Raw genomic sequence first — 21,629 nt, forward strand, 5'->3', positions numbered from 1 at the left:
TTCTAGCTTACCCATAATGAAAAACTTTATATGTTGTTGATCTGAGCACAAATAATTCTGTCTTCTACCTACCCCTAGCTATCACTTTTTTTCTTTATAAGATACGTGTAATTTGTTGTGAATATCATTGCGGAGCAGACTGTGGGTCACTGATGAGGTTCTGAAATCAGCAGCAGTTGATGGATTTAAAAAAAGCAGAAACGAGAAAAATGATGTAATTACAATAAATTATGTAAAAATATTAATCCAAAATTCCATGACAACATTATTTTAAGCATCTGAGACAAATATACAAAAGCAATAAAATTCATAATCAAGGATTAAACTTTTAATAGCTGAGCACTACAGGGTGCCCTATTATGCTATCCTGCTATGACCTGTTGTGCCTATCTTTTTGGATTTTTAATCCTTTGCAGAAATTCAGAGCTTTCGCTTGCTTTATCTCAAACCTCTCACATAATTTTAAGGTAATTTTTATTCTCTGGAAAGTCAAGTGCTTATATTATATAAATACAATTCATATCTGTATTCAATATACTCATTTAAATACTGTTATTCTATGATACCGATTACTGTCATTTCATGTAAAGGTTTTGTTGCTGTGAAAGCTATAAAGCTGCACAATGTTTTCATTATAAAACCATCTTACTCATTCCTAATATTCTGAATAAAATTCACGCCTTGTTCACTGCCAACAAGAAGAGAAATTTGTGGGGTACTTGATTATGATGAATACAAGCTTGAGCTGTGGGAACAAGGAATTTTCCCATTCAACAGCGCTCCTCTCCCTCCATCCCCTTTTAATAGTGCCTAGTCCCATTTGGATCATTTATGGTGGGAGTAGGGGAGGGAGGAGGAAGGGATGTTTCATTCTAAGACATGTTATGCCAAACAAAAATGCCTTTTTGGCCATTTGTAAGAGGACAAAAGGAGAGTATTGGGGGTTTTGTCAGTGATGCACACCTTTTGTCTGATCTATCTGTGACTGTCCTGCTCAGACCTACTGAAAAGGAGACTGAGATTCACTTCTGTTTACAAGAGGATTTCAAGTCTTCCCCACCTTTGATTCTCACTAAAAACTGGTTTCAGCTCAATCAGACATGACTCATAATAAATCCAGAACTTCTTCTACCTTGTACAAGTACTTAGTCATTGTAACAGAAACTGAAAACCAATTGTTCCTCTACAAACTTCTTGACTACCATGTTGGAGAATCATACTCTCTAGTACCAGTCTCTGTCTCAAGGCGTAACCGATTCACACAAACACAACTTCTTCAACAGCAACTACTGAGAGCATCCAATTGCACCACAAATCTAGCCTATTTCACCCCAAAATCTGAAAAAAATGCTGATATTTACATTCTACATGATTGAAGCCAGAAGTCATTCTTCTGTCTACTTTTCTGTTTTCTTCTGTCTACTTTTCAGTTTTCTTCTGTCTACTTTTCAGGTTGACATTCAAGTCACTAGAGTATATGGCATTCTGATGGAGCATTCTTGGTTTAAACTATTCTGCCTTCTGCAACTTAAACATTCACTGGTCCAGACAGAAAGCACGTGAAAAAAATGACTCTTGAACCAGGTAGTAAGGTCACCTAGTCATAAACTATGAATATTTAATTTCATGTATACAAAATGGAACTATATCAACAGAACAATGCATCCCTTTCCAGAATCCCTGTTATTCCGTTTGCTGGAGCAAACTAGTGGGTGATGTTGTCTCCTATGGAATAAGTAGAATTTCTTGGGTTTAGATCTAAGGAAGTGTGATGTGCAAAAATGTTTAACCGTGGTTTGATTTCAGTAATACCTCAGAGGAGGGAAAGGCAATATTACATAAATCATGGTGTTCTCTGTTAGTTTTTATCATCATTATTAACCTGACTGAACAATACCATAGACTTTTACATTCACTATCTGTCTCTGTAAAGTAGTTATTGAATTTTTAATCTACCCCTCAACTTAGAAAGCAAGCTGATCACTTTCAAGAAACAGTTGATTTTGGATATAAACCTAAGGTTTCTGGAGATCATGCAGGATTCATTTATAATTATAGCATTAAATATTTCTAGGCTGTGGCTCAGTTAATTTCTTATGAAACTAGTTAGAGGATTGTTTCTTGTTGTTTCAGAATTCTAGCACGATGTAGTAGTCTGAAATGTACAATGGATTAGTTTAAATAAACATGTACAGGTAAATTAAGAATTATAATTTCAATTCACATATGAGTGTGTGCATGCACATGTGTATGTATGTGTGCGTGGCAGGGGGAGGCTGTACGAAAAGAGGGTGCATGCATTATTTTGCTTTGGCAGAGTTTCAGGGGTATAGCCCTCAAAAGTGACCGTAACCAATTGTTTTGGAATTGTGTGGTGGGGTTTTTTTGGTAGCAGGGGAGGGGCTGCAGGGACAGCTCCTGTGAGAAGCTTCTAGAAGCTTCCCCGGCTCCAAGCTGGACCTGCCGCTGGCCCAGGCCGAGCCCCTCAGTGATGGTGGTAGCGCCTCTGGGAGAACAGATTTCAGAAGGGGAATGCCCTGTGAGTCAGGGGATTGGAATGTGAGAGGAACCCCTCTGCAGATACTGAGGTCAGTGAAGAAGAAGGAGGAGGAGGAGGAGGAGGAGCGGGGGCAGAGGTTGATGTCCCCGCAGCCTGCAGTGAGACGGCAGGCTGTCCCCCCCAGCCCATGGAAGGGAGCGGGGGAGCAGATGCCCACCTGCAGCCCGGGGAGAGAGGAGCCCACGCCGGAGCAGGGGGATGGATGCCCCCTAAGATGGCCGCCGCTCCGTGGCAAAGCCCGTGCTGGAGCAGGCTGTGCCTGAAGGACTGCAGCCCGTGGGAAGGACTCACATTAGAGAAGTTCATGAAGGACTGTCTCCTGTGGGAGGGACCCCACGCTGGAGCAGGGGCTGAGTGCGGAGTCCTCCTCCCTCTGAGGAGGAAGGAGCGGCAGAGACAAGGGGTGAGGAACTGACCCCAACCCCATTCCCCATCTCCCTGCACTGCTGGGGGGGAGGAGGGAGAGAAAATGGGGAATGGAGTTGAGCCAGGAAGGAGGGAGGGGTGGGGGGAAGGTGTTCCAAGGTTTGGTTTTACTTCCCATTATCCTTGTTTTGATTTGATTGGTAGTCAATGAAATTGATTTTGTTTCTTCCCCAAGTTGAGCCTGTCTTTTGCCCGTGACCATACGTGGTGAGTGATCCCTCCCTGTCCTTGTCTCGACCCATGAGCGTTTTGCTCATCCCACCATGGCCGGGGATGAGGGAGCAAGCGAGCGGCTGCGTGGTGCTTTGTTACTGGCTGGGCTTAAACCTCAACACCAATCCGATATATGGCCTGGCGAGGCTGAACCATTGCGTATCCTGAAACTGCCTTCATTTTTCTCCTAGTGTTCTTACAGAAGAGAATGGAGCACACCTAGACTTGTACAACCAGCTCACAGAAAGTACAAACAGAAGGTCTGCAGATGCACTAGTAGCTCATAGCTTCAGTTAAGGATTACACCCTATTCTATTAAGTACAACTAAAGGCAGAAAAAGGAACAAAAATTAATAATAAAATGATTATATTTGCTGTAATTATCAGTAGATTCAACGTATTATATGCTAAGCCACTATCATATTTTTGAAAACATAATGAAATAGGTCACTTTTAAAGACAGGTTTTTACTGGACACTCTTCATACACAAAAGGACTCAAGAGAAAACTACTACCAGTGAAAAATTTATTAATGACAAAATGAAGGTAGAGATCGATGATATCAAAATCAATTAAACAGGACAGAACTGAGGCTAAGGAATAAAGTGCCTTTTATAAAAGTAGCCTGATACGTCAGATAAAGGAAAGCAACAGAGGGAAATATAAAGCAGTAGGGAGCAGATTATCACAGAATTGACTCAGAAATATGATATTACAAGCAATGTTTTGAAGAGAACTGACAGGAACCAGATTGCATCTGTCAAAGCCAAAAAGCAACATTCAAAAAAAATTTTAAGGTTTTGTGGCAATTACACAACTCTCTATATGCATACATCAGAGTGGCTGAAACTTCGTTTCCTGCTGCAACTACTGTTTCATCCAATACAAAGGTCTAGGCGTGTAGTTTCTCCACCTGGGTCCCCATTACTCTATACTGTTTCGTTCTGCTTCTTCTAGACTACCTCATTCCCAGTATACTTTTTGTCATAGCTTCTTGTTTGTTTGTTTGTTTCTTTGTTTTCTCTCCATTCCTCTCTTTTTTCCTTTCCCTTTTCTTTTATTCTTTGGTCTATGCAGTCTTCTCCCATGATTTTACTTTCCACTCCTCTCTTTCAGTTTGTTGTCACTTTCTACCAAAAGCTCTACTGTAACACAGCTCTTCCCATGAATCTTCTCCAACCCCTTAAAATACCAAAAGCATTTTTCTGTCTGAATCTCTGCATCTCTTATTGTCACCTTCTTCTTCCTGGACTAGACTGTAATTTACCTTTTATAAAAGGTTCTTATACAGCCTTCTTCACAAACTCATACCAAAACACTAGCTCAAAAAATTCACGAGCAAGAAATCCTACTTTAACTTCCAGAAATCTGACTTAGGCTTATCTATCAACTTCACCGGCATAATCTTCTCCCTTAGGGTTTTTCATCCTTTATTTTGTAGCCAAAAATCTCTCTCTAAGGATCACTATGAGTTTATAATCCCCATAGCTATAATCTTTTCCTGTCTCTATACACACTTATTTTCAAATCTTTATTTAGGGTTTCCATATGCAGCCTTATCCGATCTCATCACGTTATTTCCTTTTTCCCTTTTCTGAGCTTTAAACTTTCGCCACGTCTGTCTCCCTCTCACTTCTGTTGTCTCCTCCCACTAGTGATTGCTTTTCTTTGCCAGTCACTCCTATTTAAATAATCTTTAAAATACCTATCTAGGTGTGTCCCCATATTTAAATTCTCCCTTTGTTTTCACCTTCTTGCCATCAGCAATCTCCTCCCTGGAAAGCACTGCTTTTCCTTTTCTTTTCTGCTTTCTACTCTCACATATATCGTTTGCTCTAACAAATGTAATTTGTAATTTCTATATTGCAAGGCCATCAAGGCAGAGACCTTGTTCTCTTGCTCTTTCAGGGCAGAAGAGAAAGAGAGCAAGAACACCTACAGTATTACATAAACAACAGTACTAAAAATGACACAGCATTAGCCTAATGCAGGAAATGAATACTCCTTGGTGTGTTGTACATTCAGCCTGTAAGCAGACGTTCAGACCTAAGAATTCGCCAACTAGCAAGAGGGGATCTTTTGTTGAATAGCAGCCAAAATTAATAGATAAACACGCAAATAAAACCACTGTTTTTAATATACTTTAAGGCAACAAAGAAGCGCATGTGAACCATAAAACGTATTCACAGTACATGAATAATTTAGCAACATTTAAAAGGAATACAGTGACCACCTCACGTAGGAGTGTAATCAACGTTTAGGTTCCCACGGGTTAAGAAGTATATCCTAAACTCACAGACAAATGAATTCTTCCCTTCTGACCAGAAAAAACAGGACATGTCTAACGGAAGCTGAGATGAGTGAAAACTCAGATGTCAAGCTTTCTGTGGCTCTGTTTTGCTTGGTTGTGTGCGAAACATGCTTAGAATACACCTTACGTGACAGATTTTTATTGGCAGGATGCAGTTTAAGTTCAGTAATTATATAGTGACTCAATTTTTCATTAATTCAGGTTTGTCTGTGAAACCTTAAGTCTCTCATCAGCGCTCCTTGTTCTGCAATTCATTGTGTTAACATGTAAACTGAATTCAGATTCATTCTATCTTGGAAGTTTGGCCCCCTTCCTTAGATCTGATTTTGAGGATAGGATTTAAGCATCAGGTTTCCAGAACTGAAATAGCAGTTTGAAGTTAGAATCTACATTTTTACGTTTCTGAAAACTGTGTTATTAATTCATTGAAAAGCACAGTTAATTTGCATGAAATATTACTCCATACAGCTTTAATATAAAACTGGTTCTATAGTTCCCCTCTCAATGTGACACATTTTAATGTGCTTTTTACAAAACGTTTTTCTTTAATGTTGTATGTATCTAGCCCTAGCTGAAAATAATAAATGAATATATAAATAGTATCAGCTTTCTGTATTGTCTAGAGACTTTTTTTCAGATGGATTTAGTTTTAGATGGCTTTTCTTCTTCGTATGCGTCCTTACACCACCACAGTTTTGTGTCTAAATATATTTCAGATTGTTTGGGTAGGAAGGACCCCCCAATCACTACAAATGAGCATACACAGTATACCTACAGAATTTCTGAGGTTTTAAGGTAAGGAAGAACAATAAGATTTTGACAGAAAGGTACTTTCATTAAAAAAGTCAAAATAGTGGTAAGTGACAGAAGAGGTGCTGTAGATAAAGATATTAACGAGAACCAGGATCCAGAAATACTTACAATACGAACAAGCCAAGCCAACGTAGAAGTAGATGTGGAGTAGTGGGTGTTGTAATGATAAGGTGGAGTCTGATCATCTTCCCATGTCTCATACCGTTCTGCATAGAAGACTGCTCTCTTTGGGTTCAAAGCACCAATGGGCTGCAAAGGGATAAGAGGTCAAATATATTATCAGCTGAAGGGCAGCATGTCTGATATGCCATAGGTTAATTCTGTGTTAAGATTCACTATATAGGAGACTCTGCAGCCAAACTCATTTCATACTGCAGTAATCCCTTCAGATCGCTGTAATCTTCGAATTTCTTTTCAAAGGCTTTGTGTACTAGAAGCCTTATGACATTCCTTACTTTAATTGACAAATATAAGTGATCCACATCTGCAAACTTTCAAGACCTTCTTGAAGTATGAGTTGTTTCCCAATTAATGCAGTAACATTGTTCTGGAAATAGACTTCTAAAACTGCATTTAAAATGCATTGAGGCCAAACTAATATTTCTGTTGCTGTCATTCACCATAATCACACAGCTAATGAAAACTGACTTTTGCTCACACAGGATACTTTGTAATGCACAGTTCATGATGAAAAGATTTCACGCGGAACTGCTGATGGTGTCTGGTGATCCTAAGCAGAAATACTTAAAAACCATGCATAGTCCTGCAGGACTGGATGTACTTTCTGACTGAACAAAGCCACATTTTACCCAGCAAAACAAACAAGCTTTGTACTTACAAACAATAGAATTTGGAAATTATTCACAAATTCAAAGTCCATTCTGAGCATACTTAACTGACAATCTATACAAATCAGGTAAAAACCAAAAGAAATGTAAGACAGGAGTAGGAACTGTTGGTTTTGACATGTCTACTTAGGGGATACATGCTTTTCTATGTGTTTTTTACCCACTTTATCTCAGAATTTTTTTGCAAAATGTATGTTATTGTGTGATACAAAAGTCACAGAGATAAAGAAATACAACAGAAAGTAACTAAAATGTTGAAATAAATATGTAAGTGATCTTAAATCTGTTTTTCCAGATGAGATAGTAGTAGTATATTTACTACCTATCTGCAAAGAATCTTCACATTTTAGCTTTTGTAGTAAAATTAACCAAACACCCAGAGTATAATACTTCGAGGAGAGCACGCTTCCACACCAAATAATTGTATAAACTTATTATAATTTTAAATGATTACTTGATTTGTATTAATCAAAAATAATATCAGAATTGATATTATTATGGGAATTACAACTTGAAAACAAGCATATACTCAAGGACTTTGACCCTTTTCAAAATGCTAACAGGTATTCTCGCATTTCAGTCTACCACACAATTTTCTACTGAGTTAAAATTAAAAGTCATTTGGAATAGAAATACCAGTACAAGGTCAAAGCAGTGTGTTTCACTACGCTACATATGTAACTGAACAATTTTAAAGCTACAAGTATTTTATTCTTTCAGCACTGCTATGTTTTTTGAGATGGCTGTTAAAAAGGCTGACATAGAACATGATGTTTTCCAATTTTAAATATTAGAGCTTGTTTTTAAATACCAGTGTTTGATGAACACTTACATTTTAAAACATTCTGATTTCAGTATTTTTCACATGAGACACTCTGGATGCTTAGTAGTTTGCTGTGTCATGAAGATGTTACTAGATTTCTCATACATGTAAAATGTATGAATAATCCCTAAGGATCAGCGTTATCTGGTGCAGACTTCACTGCAAGACCTCACAAAACATTCTTGAAAAAGAAGTACGAACCATTCCCTAATGCTTTCCAGGCTTGTTTCCCAACTACTGGAAAAAGAAAAAAATAAATATTTGCATTCTTGTTATACCCTGTTGTGTTACACATCCTGCCACTGTTAGGAAACATGCTGGTATTATTGCAGCCTATAAGTTGCCAACACATAAAAATGATTGTTCAACCACTTCCTTGAAAGAGTAACTTATTAAAAGACATTCTTTTCCTATTGGACTGACAAACTGTGCAGCTATATGTGCACTTTGCTAAATTTTATCAGGGCTCTGGGTTGCTTTGGGGACCGCATGGGACCTGCTGACACCACCCTCGTTACGGTACTGTGCATCCACTTCTCTGGCAGAACAAATTCCAGTCCCCAACTGCACGTTTCAAAAACTAAAGCAGTAATTCACACCCGAGTCTGCTAACAGGAAACGTTCACCCCCTCGGAGAAGGAAACACAAAATGGCAGACAAATCGGTGAGATTGTATTTTGTAATGGAAAAACACCCTGGGAATCTCTCTTCCCTCCACTGTGAAGGTGCATCTTACCCTACACCGCGCTGAGTTCTGGGGCTATGGAAGACAGAGGCATCATCTGTCACAATATTATGGTACGTATGTGTTTGAAGGCACAGTAGAGAAGGGATATGGTGATTAAGGCAAGATTGAAAATCAAAACTCCAGGCCTTTCAAATATATATTTGAAGCTGATCAGATGTCTTTCATCAAATAAGCTATGTGTTTTCATTCTTCACTGTAATTGATTACAGTAACAAGAACTGTGAAGCAGAGCTGATGCTCAAAAAAAATTACAAGGTATTTCATTTTACAGACTAGAAAAATTTTAATGATGGTTTAACCCATAGCTTTAAATAACTTAAAAAAAAATAATTATATATATATAGTTGCATTTAATGAAAAAGGTACTTTCCCTCAATAACTTAAAAATAATTTTCTAAAGTCACATAAAACACTAATGCAAACACACCATCACATTTTTTAGGTTCTTCAGGGAGAAGTGTTATTTCAATTTAAAAGATAAAAGATAGAAGGTTGTAAGACGGTGCATTCCCATTTTCATGTAAAAATGCCTGCACAAGTAGCAAAAATAATCTACTTTCAGAAGACACATGTTCAATTTATTAAATGATAAACCTAAAAAGCTGTATTCTGAAGATTACCTTCATCCTCATCAATATTCTTTTCAGAGTCAGAAGCCACTTTTCTTTCAACTACTTTAGGATTCATTTGAAGAAAAATGCTGAAATGCACAAAATATCTGCTGAATAAAATGGACTCTTTAAGTGAAATACCATGAGAGTCCCCTCTCTTCTTGCACAGTATGGAAATTTTCATGCGAAAATCTCTGGGAAGAATCTTTTCTGGGAATCACCCTCCCTTGCCCCAGAGGGAAGGAAAGAAGGAGCAAAAGGAGAGAGCGAGGTAGAGCTTGACTTCAGCTAGAAAGTCTCACCTCGACTTCTTGGGACAGACCCTGTATTGGATGAACTAGTGATCTGGATGGCAGCCTGGGATTCGGGAGATGCAGGTTCATTTCTGCCACTCCACAAAGATTTCTCGTGTTCCCAAGTAAGCTGCGTAGGTGTGACTATACCTTCCACAGTACGACTCCCTCGCGATACCAAGGTGCGCTGGAAATCCCTGCGCTGGCTCAAGAGGGGCTGGTGTGCAAACAGAGCACTGTTTATGAGGAGAGGACAACCGGAATCAGTTCCTCTCCGGCCTGTGGTGAAGAAATACAAGGAACATCTGATCCCCCTTTTCTCCTTTTCTGTGCAGTGCTGGAAACCCTTATGCGAACCACTTCTCTGCACAGCAATGGAAAGGACTTAAATCTCCCCTGCTGTAGGAAACCGTACACGCTGAAAATGCTAATGGAAAGTGCTCAAATCTCTCATTTTTTTGTTGTGTAATGTAAAAACTTGTTCATTAACCACAAATCGATCAGCTTGTGTGTACCAAATGACCAGGCATTTTCTGAAAGTGAAAACTTCCATAAATAAAACAGCATGGAGTAAATTCAGAGGGGTCTGCCCTGGCTTCCTTAGTGCTTTTTTAATGTTCATGCGGCAAAATGCTGTTACCCAAAGAAATGGCAACAGTTCATCCTTCAGTAAAGGCATGCATTTTCTGTAAAGACTTTAAATCTCAGTTGTACAAACCAGCAACAAACTCAGTTTTACTCTGATGAGGCATGTGTCCTACTAGATGACAAGTTCTACAGTAATGGTAGTCTCTCACATTTCTTGTGAAATATGCAGGGTATGTGGAGTTCTGGTCACTTTTCCATAGCATTACAGTGCCATTCTCAGTCCAGAAAGTCAATTGCTATCGTTTTAATCTGATCCCATGGCTATAAAATGGAGATAAATTTTATTTATGGATCAATGCCTGTATCTTCACATAATGGAAGAAAATAATTTTATTTCCATTTCAATGAGAGTCTGCTGCTGTGTAAACGAGTTAAAATGACTTGTACAAACAATACAAAAGCAAAGCTCAATCCACATACTATGTCTCAGTCCAGTACCTTAACCGTAAGACTAGTACAGAAACTGAATTTGAGTCAAACAAATTGTTCTGAACATTAATTAAAAAGTTCTCTCTATAATGTTTTATAAATGGCTTTTGCCAAACACACCATTTGTCTTTTTATTAAAAAAAGCCCTCTGTAAGGATTCATATCAAATAGTATTAACTTTTCATAAAATGGTTTTATAAGATATTCTTTACTCCAACCAAGCAAAACAACTCACTGTATGACAATGTCTATTCAGCCACTTCACTTCTGATGTACTAAAAGCTGCTTTTTGAGTTTATTTTATGCTTCTTTTTCCATTTAAAAATAAAGTAAGTGTTTACTTTAACATTAAAAACACACTGCTATTCATGTAATTCTTTTTTATCTGGCTAATCTCTTTAGACATCTGGCCTTTGAACCAGTGTATTGTCAATACATCTAGTGTTTATATCCACTGGACATGTTATGTTAGCTCATGTAATATTTACTGTTTTGCCAGCTATCTTCATAGAACTACATTCTCTCATGAGAGCAGAACTGAATGTAGCATCCTATTTATCCAGCCACTGAAATATTCTGCTTATCTTGACTCTAATTCATGCAGCAGCTACCTTATCTGTTTATCTCTTTTTTTTTTTTTGTAATGTACTGCACAAAATTGTAGCTGGGTACAAAAGAAATCTTGAGCGTGGCTTTATTTGGCTCTGGCTGAATACAGACTGAGCTTTTCCTGACTGCTTGCTTTTTTATTAAAAAAAAAAACAAACCACCAAACAACAACTTTTAAGTAGGACATCTTAGGATGGTACTTTAAAGTTTAAAATAAATTCTAATTTTATCCAAATTGGTAAACAGCTTTTCTTCAGCATATCAGTATCAGTATTATCAAGTATAAGAGTTCTGGCAGATTCAAAGTACCAGAGTTTCACTCAGTAAATGAACTTTTTATTTAAGAAAAGAAAATGTTTAATTGTGTGGCTTAAACCAAATGAGAATCAAACTCATTTTTCTTCTGATGGTAGAGTTCTGTGTGGTAAAGAGAGAAGCTCAAGTTACAGAAACTGATTTCTTTTTTCCAGTGAGAGTGGCTCTTGATAAGCCCATAAACTCCATTCCACAGCATACACATTTTTGGAAGTATTAAGTGTGGTTTGCCTTGAAATACTCACACTTCGATGCGTTCATTTGCATTATTACATTTAGAAGCCTTGGGGCTTTATCACTTCCTTTTCTTGAAATGGCACAGTAATAAGGAAAAGTGGTTATGCTTATCACCACCCGTCAGTCAAACACCTTCTATATTAACAAAATATAATTTTTTCCACTCAATGAATGGGCGTGTGATGTTTCATACACATGCCAATATTAGTATTACTTTGCCTGGTGAAGAAATCATTTTATTTAACAGGATGTATGACTAGAAGTAAATGAGGAGAAATTCCCATTTACACTTTAATGAGCAGGGACAATGCAGCATGTCAAACCCATGCATTCACTATAATTTAGGAGTAAAAGTCATACAATTTTGCACAAACAAACCGTATCACATTTTAAGTGTGTTGAAACCCCCAAAACCTCAGTGTACAGCAAGGGCTGCATACGCTTCCTGTAGTAATGTTTCATACCATAGGTATTCTTCCAAAGGAAATCTCAATAAAGAAGAAAATAAGCAGATCACCTGGTGGCTTGATAGTGAAAAGATAATCTATGTATCTATGACAGCCTCTTTCATTAGCTTTTCATCCTGTCAAACAATAAATATAACCTTTAACCTTGTATATGTAATGAATAAAACTTGAGCCTACACTGTCTAATCAAATGAGAGGTCCAATATATCCTACTGCTACAGCACCTTCCATGCCCATGGGCCCTGTTTTTAAATCTCAAATTGTATGTAAAAGGAAAAAAAAGCCTTGGTAGGGGAATTTCCAAACACTTCAAAGAAAAAGGGCAGAGGAATTTTCAGACTAATATTTAAATATAATTGTTCTGAGAGAACAAGCAACATCTGGATGTAAAAGTACCACAATAAGGAGCGCTACATAAAACCAGAATAAAATGAAATGGAAGGAAAGGACAAGTTACATGTTCAAGATGGCTTTGCAGAAATGTAAATATTTAAGTTTGAGCTAAATGCAAAACGCATATGTTTTACTCTGTCACTGACATCGTAGGCAAGCCAAATACATCTAATTTCATTTTCACAAAACATACGAATTGTATTTGTCATGTATGTTCACTTAGGAGTTGTGATACCACAAAGGTGGTGTCTCATATTTTACACAGAAAGCCTAGGAAGCAAAGGTTAAAAATTTTCAAAAGAAGTACTGTCAATTATCATAACTGACACTGGAGCTTTGTATGACCTTTGTGTGATAATACACAAATTAATTATTTTTCAAAAAGTTAGAATTAGCAACTACATTTAACTGCCAAAACTATCTTAAACCAACAAAACAAGCATGATACGAGGTTTCCCTTTTAATTTCATTGCTTTTGTGGGCTTTTACCACATATGTAATAGTGTTAGAATTCTAAATAATTTCAAAAGATTTGTTTGAGGGCTATTAATTAATAAATATTAAGGACAGAGGCTTTGTGAAACCTAAGAAGGGCAAACTTACAGGAAGACAGAAGGTCAGGAACTGACAAAGGAGATTTTATCCATCAACAGCTTAGCTGGAGGTTCTGATTTGCCATCAAATCTGCAGGAACATTTCTGCATTGCAGGGTAAAATCTGACAGAAGGAAGTGGCTCCTCATGGAAAGGATACTGTGTGTGCCTGCCCCAGAGGTCTGGCTGAGGCTTGATAGCACACCCCGGTTCAATAATGCGAACAATAAATCACTGACTCCTGCTTTTAAGCACTAGGCTACTCAGGATTCACGTCCCTAACAAGGAAAGAAGGGGCTTACTTACAGATACAGGACAATATCGAAAATGAAAACAGAATTGCCAAGGAAATACCTCAGATACGTTCTGATTTTGAAGACTTTAACTGATAATGCACAAATTGAAACAGGATGCAAGTAATGCGTAACAGCCCGAGTGCACAGAATAAGGCATTTCATATTAACTAGCCACTGCCTTTTACAAAAAAAATCATTAGTCTATTTTTCCTTTTAAAACCATTGTGAAATGAAACCTATCAGATGTTATTATAATAAACACTCGAAAAATTTGACAATTACACCCCTTTTATCCTGAGAGATCCCACAACACTTTACAGATTGCACATGTGTTTTCTCACACATCCATGGGATAAACGCAGCCCAGATATTGCCAGAAAGGAAAGACCGTTCTTCTTAACTAGTTCTGTGTGGGCTTTTTTTTAGTGGTCAAGACCCTAGCTTTTCCAGAGGAAACTACTGGTAGCTTTTGAATAAGAGAATGCAGTCATCAAATTGGGTAAGAAAAGGTCCTCGGGCAAAATACTGCTGTGCACATTGCATGGATTCTTGAAGAAACATAAATTACCAGGGACTTGATTTTACATTTCCTTTCAAGGGAGAGCACTACCAGGAGTACAGTGATACTTACTAAGCTATACAAGCACTAATTCCATAATGAGCTTTTACTAACTCATGAGGAAAACCTATCTATTCAACTATGGCGTTACTTCCTGTAGCAATTACATACTTTAATAGGCTGCCACAAAAATTTGGAGTCAACCAAACCCAAATACCTAATGAAGGACTCATGAGACACTGTCTAATCTTGTTGCACTTCACCACACGCGGTGATATTAATACTTGAAAGAAGTGAGTCTGAGAGATTTTGAAAAGTTTAAGCATCTTAATGAAAGGTTTATCACTATACACAATTCTAAACCAGAAATATTTTTATACATGCTAGGGAACAAGCCAGCGCAAGATGATCACTGGTCTTTATTTAACTCATGTCTGTGGATTTTCTTTTATCATTCCTGGCACAGATTACAATGGTGTTACAGAACGGAAAAAGACATTTGTGAAACGTACCTATAATATTATGAAAGGTCAGAAGTTTTACATAATGTAAGTAGAGTCTCAACAAATTTGTTTACATTTGAGTCATATTGTGAATGTAGTTTAACTTCTGGTTTTATTTACTTACTTATTTATCTAAGAAAAAAGGGAGAGGATACTTAGGTAGCTCTATCTGCTACTATACAATCAAGTCCCACTCAAATTATTTTGGAAGTCTCACAAAAGCAGGCTTCCAGGGACAGTTACGACTGCAAGCACACTCTTTCCAACAGGGATATAAGACTGTGAGAGACCCAGGGTGGGATCTCTCCCTTGCTGCCCAGGATGTGTGCTCGGACACTTTCTCCTCTCCAGCCTCATCCCTTAAGTCAGCGAGTGACAGCCTCCCGCGGTTTTGAGCCTCACTCAACTTGGACGAGCCACTTCTCCCTCCTGGCTGAGGAACTGTGGAGGATGCACGAAAGCTGTCATGCCCAGACAACAGAAACCTCGTGCTGGGGATGTTGCAAGGCTACCCACCTTCACTGGTGAGAAAGTACACACACTTTCTTAGTTGATGGGAACCGGGAAAAGATACTTCCCACAACTCAGTTTCAAACCTTGTTTTTTGTATTTATTCCAGTTGGCCAAAAGTAGAGCCCTTCCCTAGGCACCTGTGGCCAGGGCACACGTTCTCTCCAGTCTGTTGACACAACTGGAGTACCAGAGCTGGGTATAGATGGCCATCCAGTGCTATTGGAGAAACAAATACTAGGAACGGTATTATTATAAGGCATTAACTGCCGAAGTCCGGTTGGAGGACGAAACCCACAAGTAATGATAGGGACCAGATACTCCAGGGTCTAAAATAAAAAATACTTGTTTAATGAATAATTATTAAACTAAAAGGAGGTTGCTGCTATTATATTACTCGTCCAGTCACTGCAAAATAAAGTGAAAAGTTAGTCCAAGCTTTTTATTTCCAAAGGATCAGCTTTCATAAACTAAGGGAGATAATTAGTGAGATCAAGTGGTCTGACACACTTATGATCTGTAAGCCAGAAGATACAGAGGAGTTGCAGGTTTGGAAACAGATCAGTCAGGGACACGGACGCAGCATAATGTTGAGATTCAGTATAAAATGATTCTAAGATAGAAAAGTCTATTTCAGACTTCTCTGACTTGAAGATAAAGACCTAACTTAACCAGACAATAAATATAAAACAAAATCTCTTCCTAAAAGGGCTGGCTGACTGTCTTTAACAGAATCAAAGCATACCTTTGAAAGATCTCTGAAGTTGCCTGGAAGGGTCAGGTCTAACTCTTCAGATTCATAGTTTGTTAAAACCCACGGAAATACAGGGTATTGGTTCAGATCATTGTACGTTCGTCCTATTAAGAAAGAAAATGTTTCAAGAATTAGGAAAGAGTGTCCACTTCTCCAGCTGAAAAACAATCTAGTGGTTACTTCTGTTGCATCACATGTTCCCAGTTCCCACCACTTGACAGAATCAGGTATAAATCTTCCAGACAAAAGTAGCCATTTAGAAGCACTTATCTTGAATCAGAAGTCAACACAGAAATCTGCATAATACAAACAGCACAGTATCTTTCAAGATCAACTAAAATGCATCATATGCCAATAAACTTTTTTTATTTCTTTGAAGCTATTTTCATTGTATGAATGCTAAAATCTAAAACCACTAGACTATTATTTTTCCCAGCAACTCTATGCAGTATCATTAGCTGGCAAAGATTAAATGAGACTCCAAATAGCGAGGGGCTAAACTTGAGGTTTGCAAATCTAGGTCTGTCCTAGATAGACCGCATTAATCCATTATTCCCCATGGCTCTTCTTTACTGAAGAAGTAGTGACATTTCACTGCAATAGTGGAATCAAAGTGGAGGAAGTCATGTTTGCTTTAACACTGTTTCGTAACCACTTGGAAAATTAAAAAACATTTTCTCCCCTCTAAAAGACAGAGCTGACTGCCCCAGGCCACTCTCTCCGAACATAATGAAAGTAACGTTGCTACCACCCCAGCAGCTCAAATGTGCAAAAGCCATCTTTAGGTACAGTTTCAAAAGAACAATCTGCGACTGAAGTGAACAGAAAATTATGAATTCATTACCAGGAAAAGTGTGTTTGGGAAAGGCTGTTATTTCTGTGTCAGCTGGTACTTGGTAGTATCTAACATTTCAGTGATAAGACAAATGAAGTTGCTTAGTACAGAACCATCCACCATATTGATTTACTGAGAACCACACAATATGCAACATGAGTCTTAAAAAACAAAATCAGGTCATAAATATACATGTGTGTGTATTTATATAATATAATTAGCAGACTGAAATAACCCAGGTTAACAATTCCCAGTCCTGTGGCAGATTTACAGCCCTGTCTCACTAACTGCTTCCTTCCAGATTCTGGACAGATTCCTGGGGTACAAAACCCAGCACAGGAAAACACAGGCTTCCTTGTTCTGAGTAGCATTCGCAATTCTCCACAAAAATCAGCTCTGCTTTAATGAAATGTGAAACTTTCACTGCTCTACAAACACCTTATATTTTCAATAGAAGTTGATGAACAAGAAGCATGTTTCTATTTTGTACATAGCTTCACTGAAAACAGGAAAAGTGCATATTGTTAACAACTGTGTGTCCTCATTTTTGCATTTTGAACACATAGGTGTTCACAAGAATATAAAAAAAAACGGAGGTGCAAATACAGCTTTGTTAAAAAAGCAATACCAGCACTGTGAGCCACATACAAATAAAGATGTATAGAAACAAAAAACACTTCTTTATTGTCAGCAATGAATGAATGCAAACCGCTCTTGGACAGAATGAGAATGTATCAAACAATTAAATCAAGAAATACACCAGAAAGTATCGATGTGAGGAAGGAAAAGGAAAGGTACTCTCTGGCAGAGTATTAATTGTTGTAGGGTTTGGGGGGGCGTGTCTATATGTCTTGGAGTAAGACAACTCTGCCTCATTTTCCACATCCTTCAAATCAGAATATTCTTTTCTTCTTTGGCAAGGGGTTAATTACATATGGTTTGTAAAGTTTCTTGAGATTGTCAAATTTAAGGTTCTGTAAAACACAGTCTTTATAAAACTATACCTTTATAAAAGAAAAGTTTTTCTGACCATCAGGATCCTCAATTAAGTTAACAGAAGAATGTGCAAAAGCTTCCGCAAAAGGAAGACATTTGTGTCTATGTAGACAGCAGACTAAAAGAAATTGGAGAATCAGGAAGAAAATGACTGAGATGACTGCAGTTTATTACAAAGCCTAAGCGAAAATGATGATTCTTCAGAATCAAAAGTTTTATGGAAGAGAGTTCACAGTAATAAAGACCTTCAATTGAAAACACTTTCTAGAAACATTTGGAAAGGTGAGAACATCCTTTCAGAAAATTTTGAAAGGAAATTTAGGGTTATCCAAAATTTCTTTTTATTTAAAAATTGAGATTTTCCATATTGATATTTTATTTAATTTTTATATTCATTTCAGTCATTTCAATTTCAATATTTAGTCAACAAGATTTTGACTTTTTTTTCCTATTCTATATGGGAAAATCATAAATATGTGAATAGCGCGATCAAGAAGCAATCCTGAGCCTAGCTGCTGTACACAAGTTCTCCTTTGCTCTGTGGTTTTGATAGGTTCCTTATAGTATGGACACAAGAACAAATCATCATGTGGAATTAGCTCCATATCAGGACACTGCAGTAACTCTTGTGTTCTTTTTTTTACCCCACAATGAGAAATAATTTGAAGCAGCTTATCTCTCAGCTTAGGTAGGACAAGTTACAAACAATGGAGCCTTCCTGATTATGTATTGGATAAATATCACCATAGCCTTGTGAAAAAAATAAACAAAATATTTAATTCTCTCCTACTTCAATATTTATGAAACATGCTTTATTTATTAAGAGATTAACTACTAATAATAGCTATTAATTTGTTTAGTAAAAAAAGGTAGTGATTTATTTTTCTCAATTCAACAATTTTCTTTTTAATATCAACAAATAAAAATTACTCGAGAAGACAAACCATAATTTAAATTGTGAAAGCAGACCAAACCTACGTGATGAGATAAGACTACACATCTATGCTTATCTGAGCAGAGGACAGTGATCTAGGCCTATAATGGGATTACAAATCCCTAATTCTAAACATGCATAAATATTAGTGGTTCAACTTTATTAGGAATGCTTTCTTGATCAGTTCTGGCTTCACAATGATGATTTTCAGAGTAAAGTCAGCTATCTCATCAATTGTCTGGTGCTTCCAGAAAGAATTATTTGGTTCTTTCGTAAGGTAAATAAATATAAAACAGAAACCTGTACTGCTATTGGTAGTCCCTATACCTTTTCAGAAGCTTCAGATTTTCCCCCAAGTAGGCTTACAGAGATTAATATTAAAGGCTGAATATTAAATATCACAAGCTTGTGACACTAATCTACTTGAACAATAAAATTGAAGCATAGTAAATGAGATCTCAGAAATACTGGATATGCTTCTTCATTAAAAAAAACTTTTTAATTAAACCATCCAATTTAATGTTTTTATATGGCACTTTAGTTTTGAAGGTAAAGTGAGCTAGAGACAGCTGACAAAGAAATTATAACTGCAATTCCTTGGTGAAAATGTTAATGACAGCAAAATATTGTTTAATTAGATGATTGCAGCATCTGGATTAACACTCTTTAAGAGCGATGTTCCTGTGCTTGTCTGCTTCTTCACACTTTACAGACATTTTGTCATCTCTAGGTCATTAGGAAAGAATTTTTAATGATTTTTCTAGAAGCAAGTAGTTCGAGTTACATCTAATTAGATGACAATAATAAGCCCAACACATGCAGTAGCTAAATATATACATAATTAACCAGTGAGGGCTTGTACATCACAGAGTAAAAAAGTGGAAAATGCTAAACAGGCGAAAAAAAAGAGGGAGGGGGAAGAAGTTCATCTGAATTTATTACCTGACTGAAGATGTCATTTTTTTCCACAAACCTTTAAAAATAATCCCTTTCCACTACAAGAAGTGACTTACAAAAATTATGGATATAATTATTCTCCACTTCTTTTAAAAGCTGTGGCAGGTAGGATTTAAAAGAATTAAAATTCCAATAAATACAAACGCAAACACACATTTAATATACTGTACTTTGAAAAGAAAAAAAAACAGCAGAAATCAGTTAAATACCGAGAAATAGATTTGAAAACTAGACTTCTAACTAAAACAGTGGGCACTGCAACCATATTACAAAACAACTTCTTGTCCCCACTCCTCTTGGTCCCTTTTGCTGCAGTGGGATTACTTTTAAGTACTGTTTTCAATAATCTTCTAACTGAGAATAGTAAAAATCACTTTTTTACTATTTTACGGTTCCCTCCATCACCCAGAGGGTTCAGTTGACATATGTGCTGATCATATGCAACACGGCCTCTTCGTCCGCACCTGAAGGAAGGACGACGAGTACAACTATAGCGGCTTCAAAGCTAGAGGATCCTTGAGAAGGCAACGGGGAGGAGGAGGGGGAAGGTGGCCAGGAAGGCTCATGTCTACACAACCAGGACAAAAACCAGGGGCACGGAGAGTACAACACTGAGACTGATTGATAAGTAGCAGAGTGCAATGTTTACCTTTGGGAGAAAAACCCAGAGCTGTAAACATGATGAAATATGCTCGAGTTGGAAAAGAGGGCAAGAAAGAGGTGAAGACCTTGGAAACAGAATAGGGAGGTGAGAAAATAGTTGGCTAGAGGGTCAGAGAAACAGGTTGAAACAAGACTTGCAAGAGTTTTGAAAAGGGAGAACGATTTTGAATTGAAATTGCAATGAGTCATCAGGCCAGCGCAAGTGACATTAATCGTATATCCTTGGATAGGAAACGATGTAGGGAGAGAGAACTATGACAGCTGAAGTAGGCAGTTATTAAGTCACAAGTACAGATCACAACAGAAACAGTTAAACTAAAAATGAAGCCAGGCAATGTTTCAGAGGTGGTAACAGGGTGATGTAAAGATTAAAAAAAAAAAAAAAAAAAAAAAAAAAAAAGAGTCATAGAAAGATGAATTTTTTCCAAGGGGACACTTCAGTATTTCAAACATTGATTAAGAACTTATAGAATAGCCAGGGGCCATGCTTGTCAGGACAGACATATCGGCAAACCAGGGAGAGATTTAAGGAGAGGTTCCTGTATTTATTTCAGTGGTTCTGTTCTACAGAGACCAACGGGTCTGTGTAATTAACAGGATTAACAAGCAGGCAAAGGACTTCTTGTGGGAAAGGACCCAGTTGCGTGTCACAAATGAAGGAAATGCGATGGCGTCAGAAGCCCCCCTTCTGAACAACTCCCTTCCAAGGCTGCTGTTTCTTGAATAATTTCAGAAAACGATCACAAGAAAACATGAGTGATTTCTTGCAGTTTTGTAAAGGGCTAGACACTAATTAAGCACCGTTGTAAGAAGAAAGGAAGCTATAAACAATTGGCAAAAAGTGTACTAAATCACTTTGTTCGTGGACCTCTATTTATTTGGAAGAGGGGAAAAAACAATGAAGGCACCTATGTATCACTTACTTACCAGCAGATAATCCACATTTCTTAAGCACCAAACCTCCATGTTTCTTAATTGACTAAGCTATGGCCCAGTTATGCTGAATAAGCCAATAGGAGCTAAATGGCAACATGAATAAAAAAACCCTTTGATGCACATATTTCTCAATGGCTAAAAATAATTATATCGTTAGAAAAGAAGATGCTGCTTAAACAAACAGTTATAGTCTAAAAGTAGGCTATCGCTGCCTACACAAACAGTTACTGGCAAAGAAGTTGTATCTTTTAAGGAAATATTTCTTACGGGATCTCATTACAAAAGAGTATAATTAAAAATGCATTTGAAAATTGGATTTCCAAAGAAGAAAGAAAAGAAAATACATGTC

At 37.4% G+C, this 21,629-nt stretch overlaps 1 protein-coding gene across 13 annotated transcripts in view; it reads right to left on the reverse strand.

Moving 5' to 3' along the window:
* NBEA (neurobeachin) overlaps positions 1-21,629 on the reverse strand; it is a 509,812-nt gene that overhangs the window by 74,900 nt on the left and 413,283 nt on the right. For all 13 annotated transcript variants that reach the window (XM_069808013.1, XM_069808012.1, XM_069808005.1 and 10 more), the window contains 2 exons: positions 15,951-16,063; positions 6,432-6,572 (listed from right to left, as the gene is read on the reverse strand). In XM_069808013.1, the coding sequence (XP_069664114.1) occupies positions 6,432-6,572; positions 15,951-16,063 (254 nt within the window). The remainder of the gene's footprint in view (positions 1-6,431; positions 6,573-15,950; positions 16,064-21,629) is intronic.

Source organism: Haliaeetus albicilla, chromosome 20, assembly GCF_947461875.1.
Source record: "Haliaeetus albicilla chromosome 20, bHalAlb1.1, whole genome shotgun sequence".
NCBI lineage: Eukaryota > Metazoa > Chordata > Aves > Accipitriformes > Accipitridae > Haliaeetus > Haliaeetus albicilla.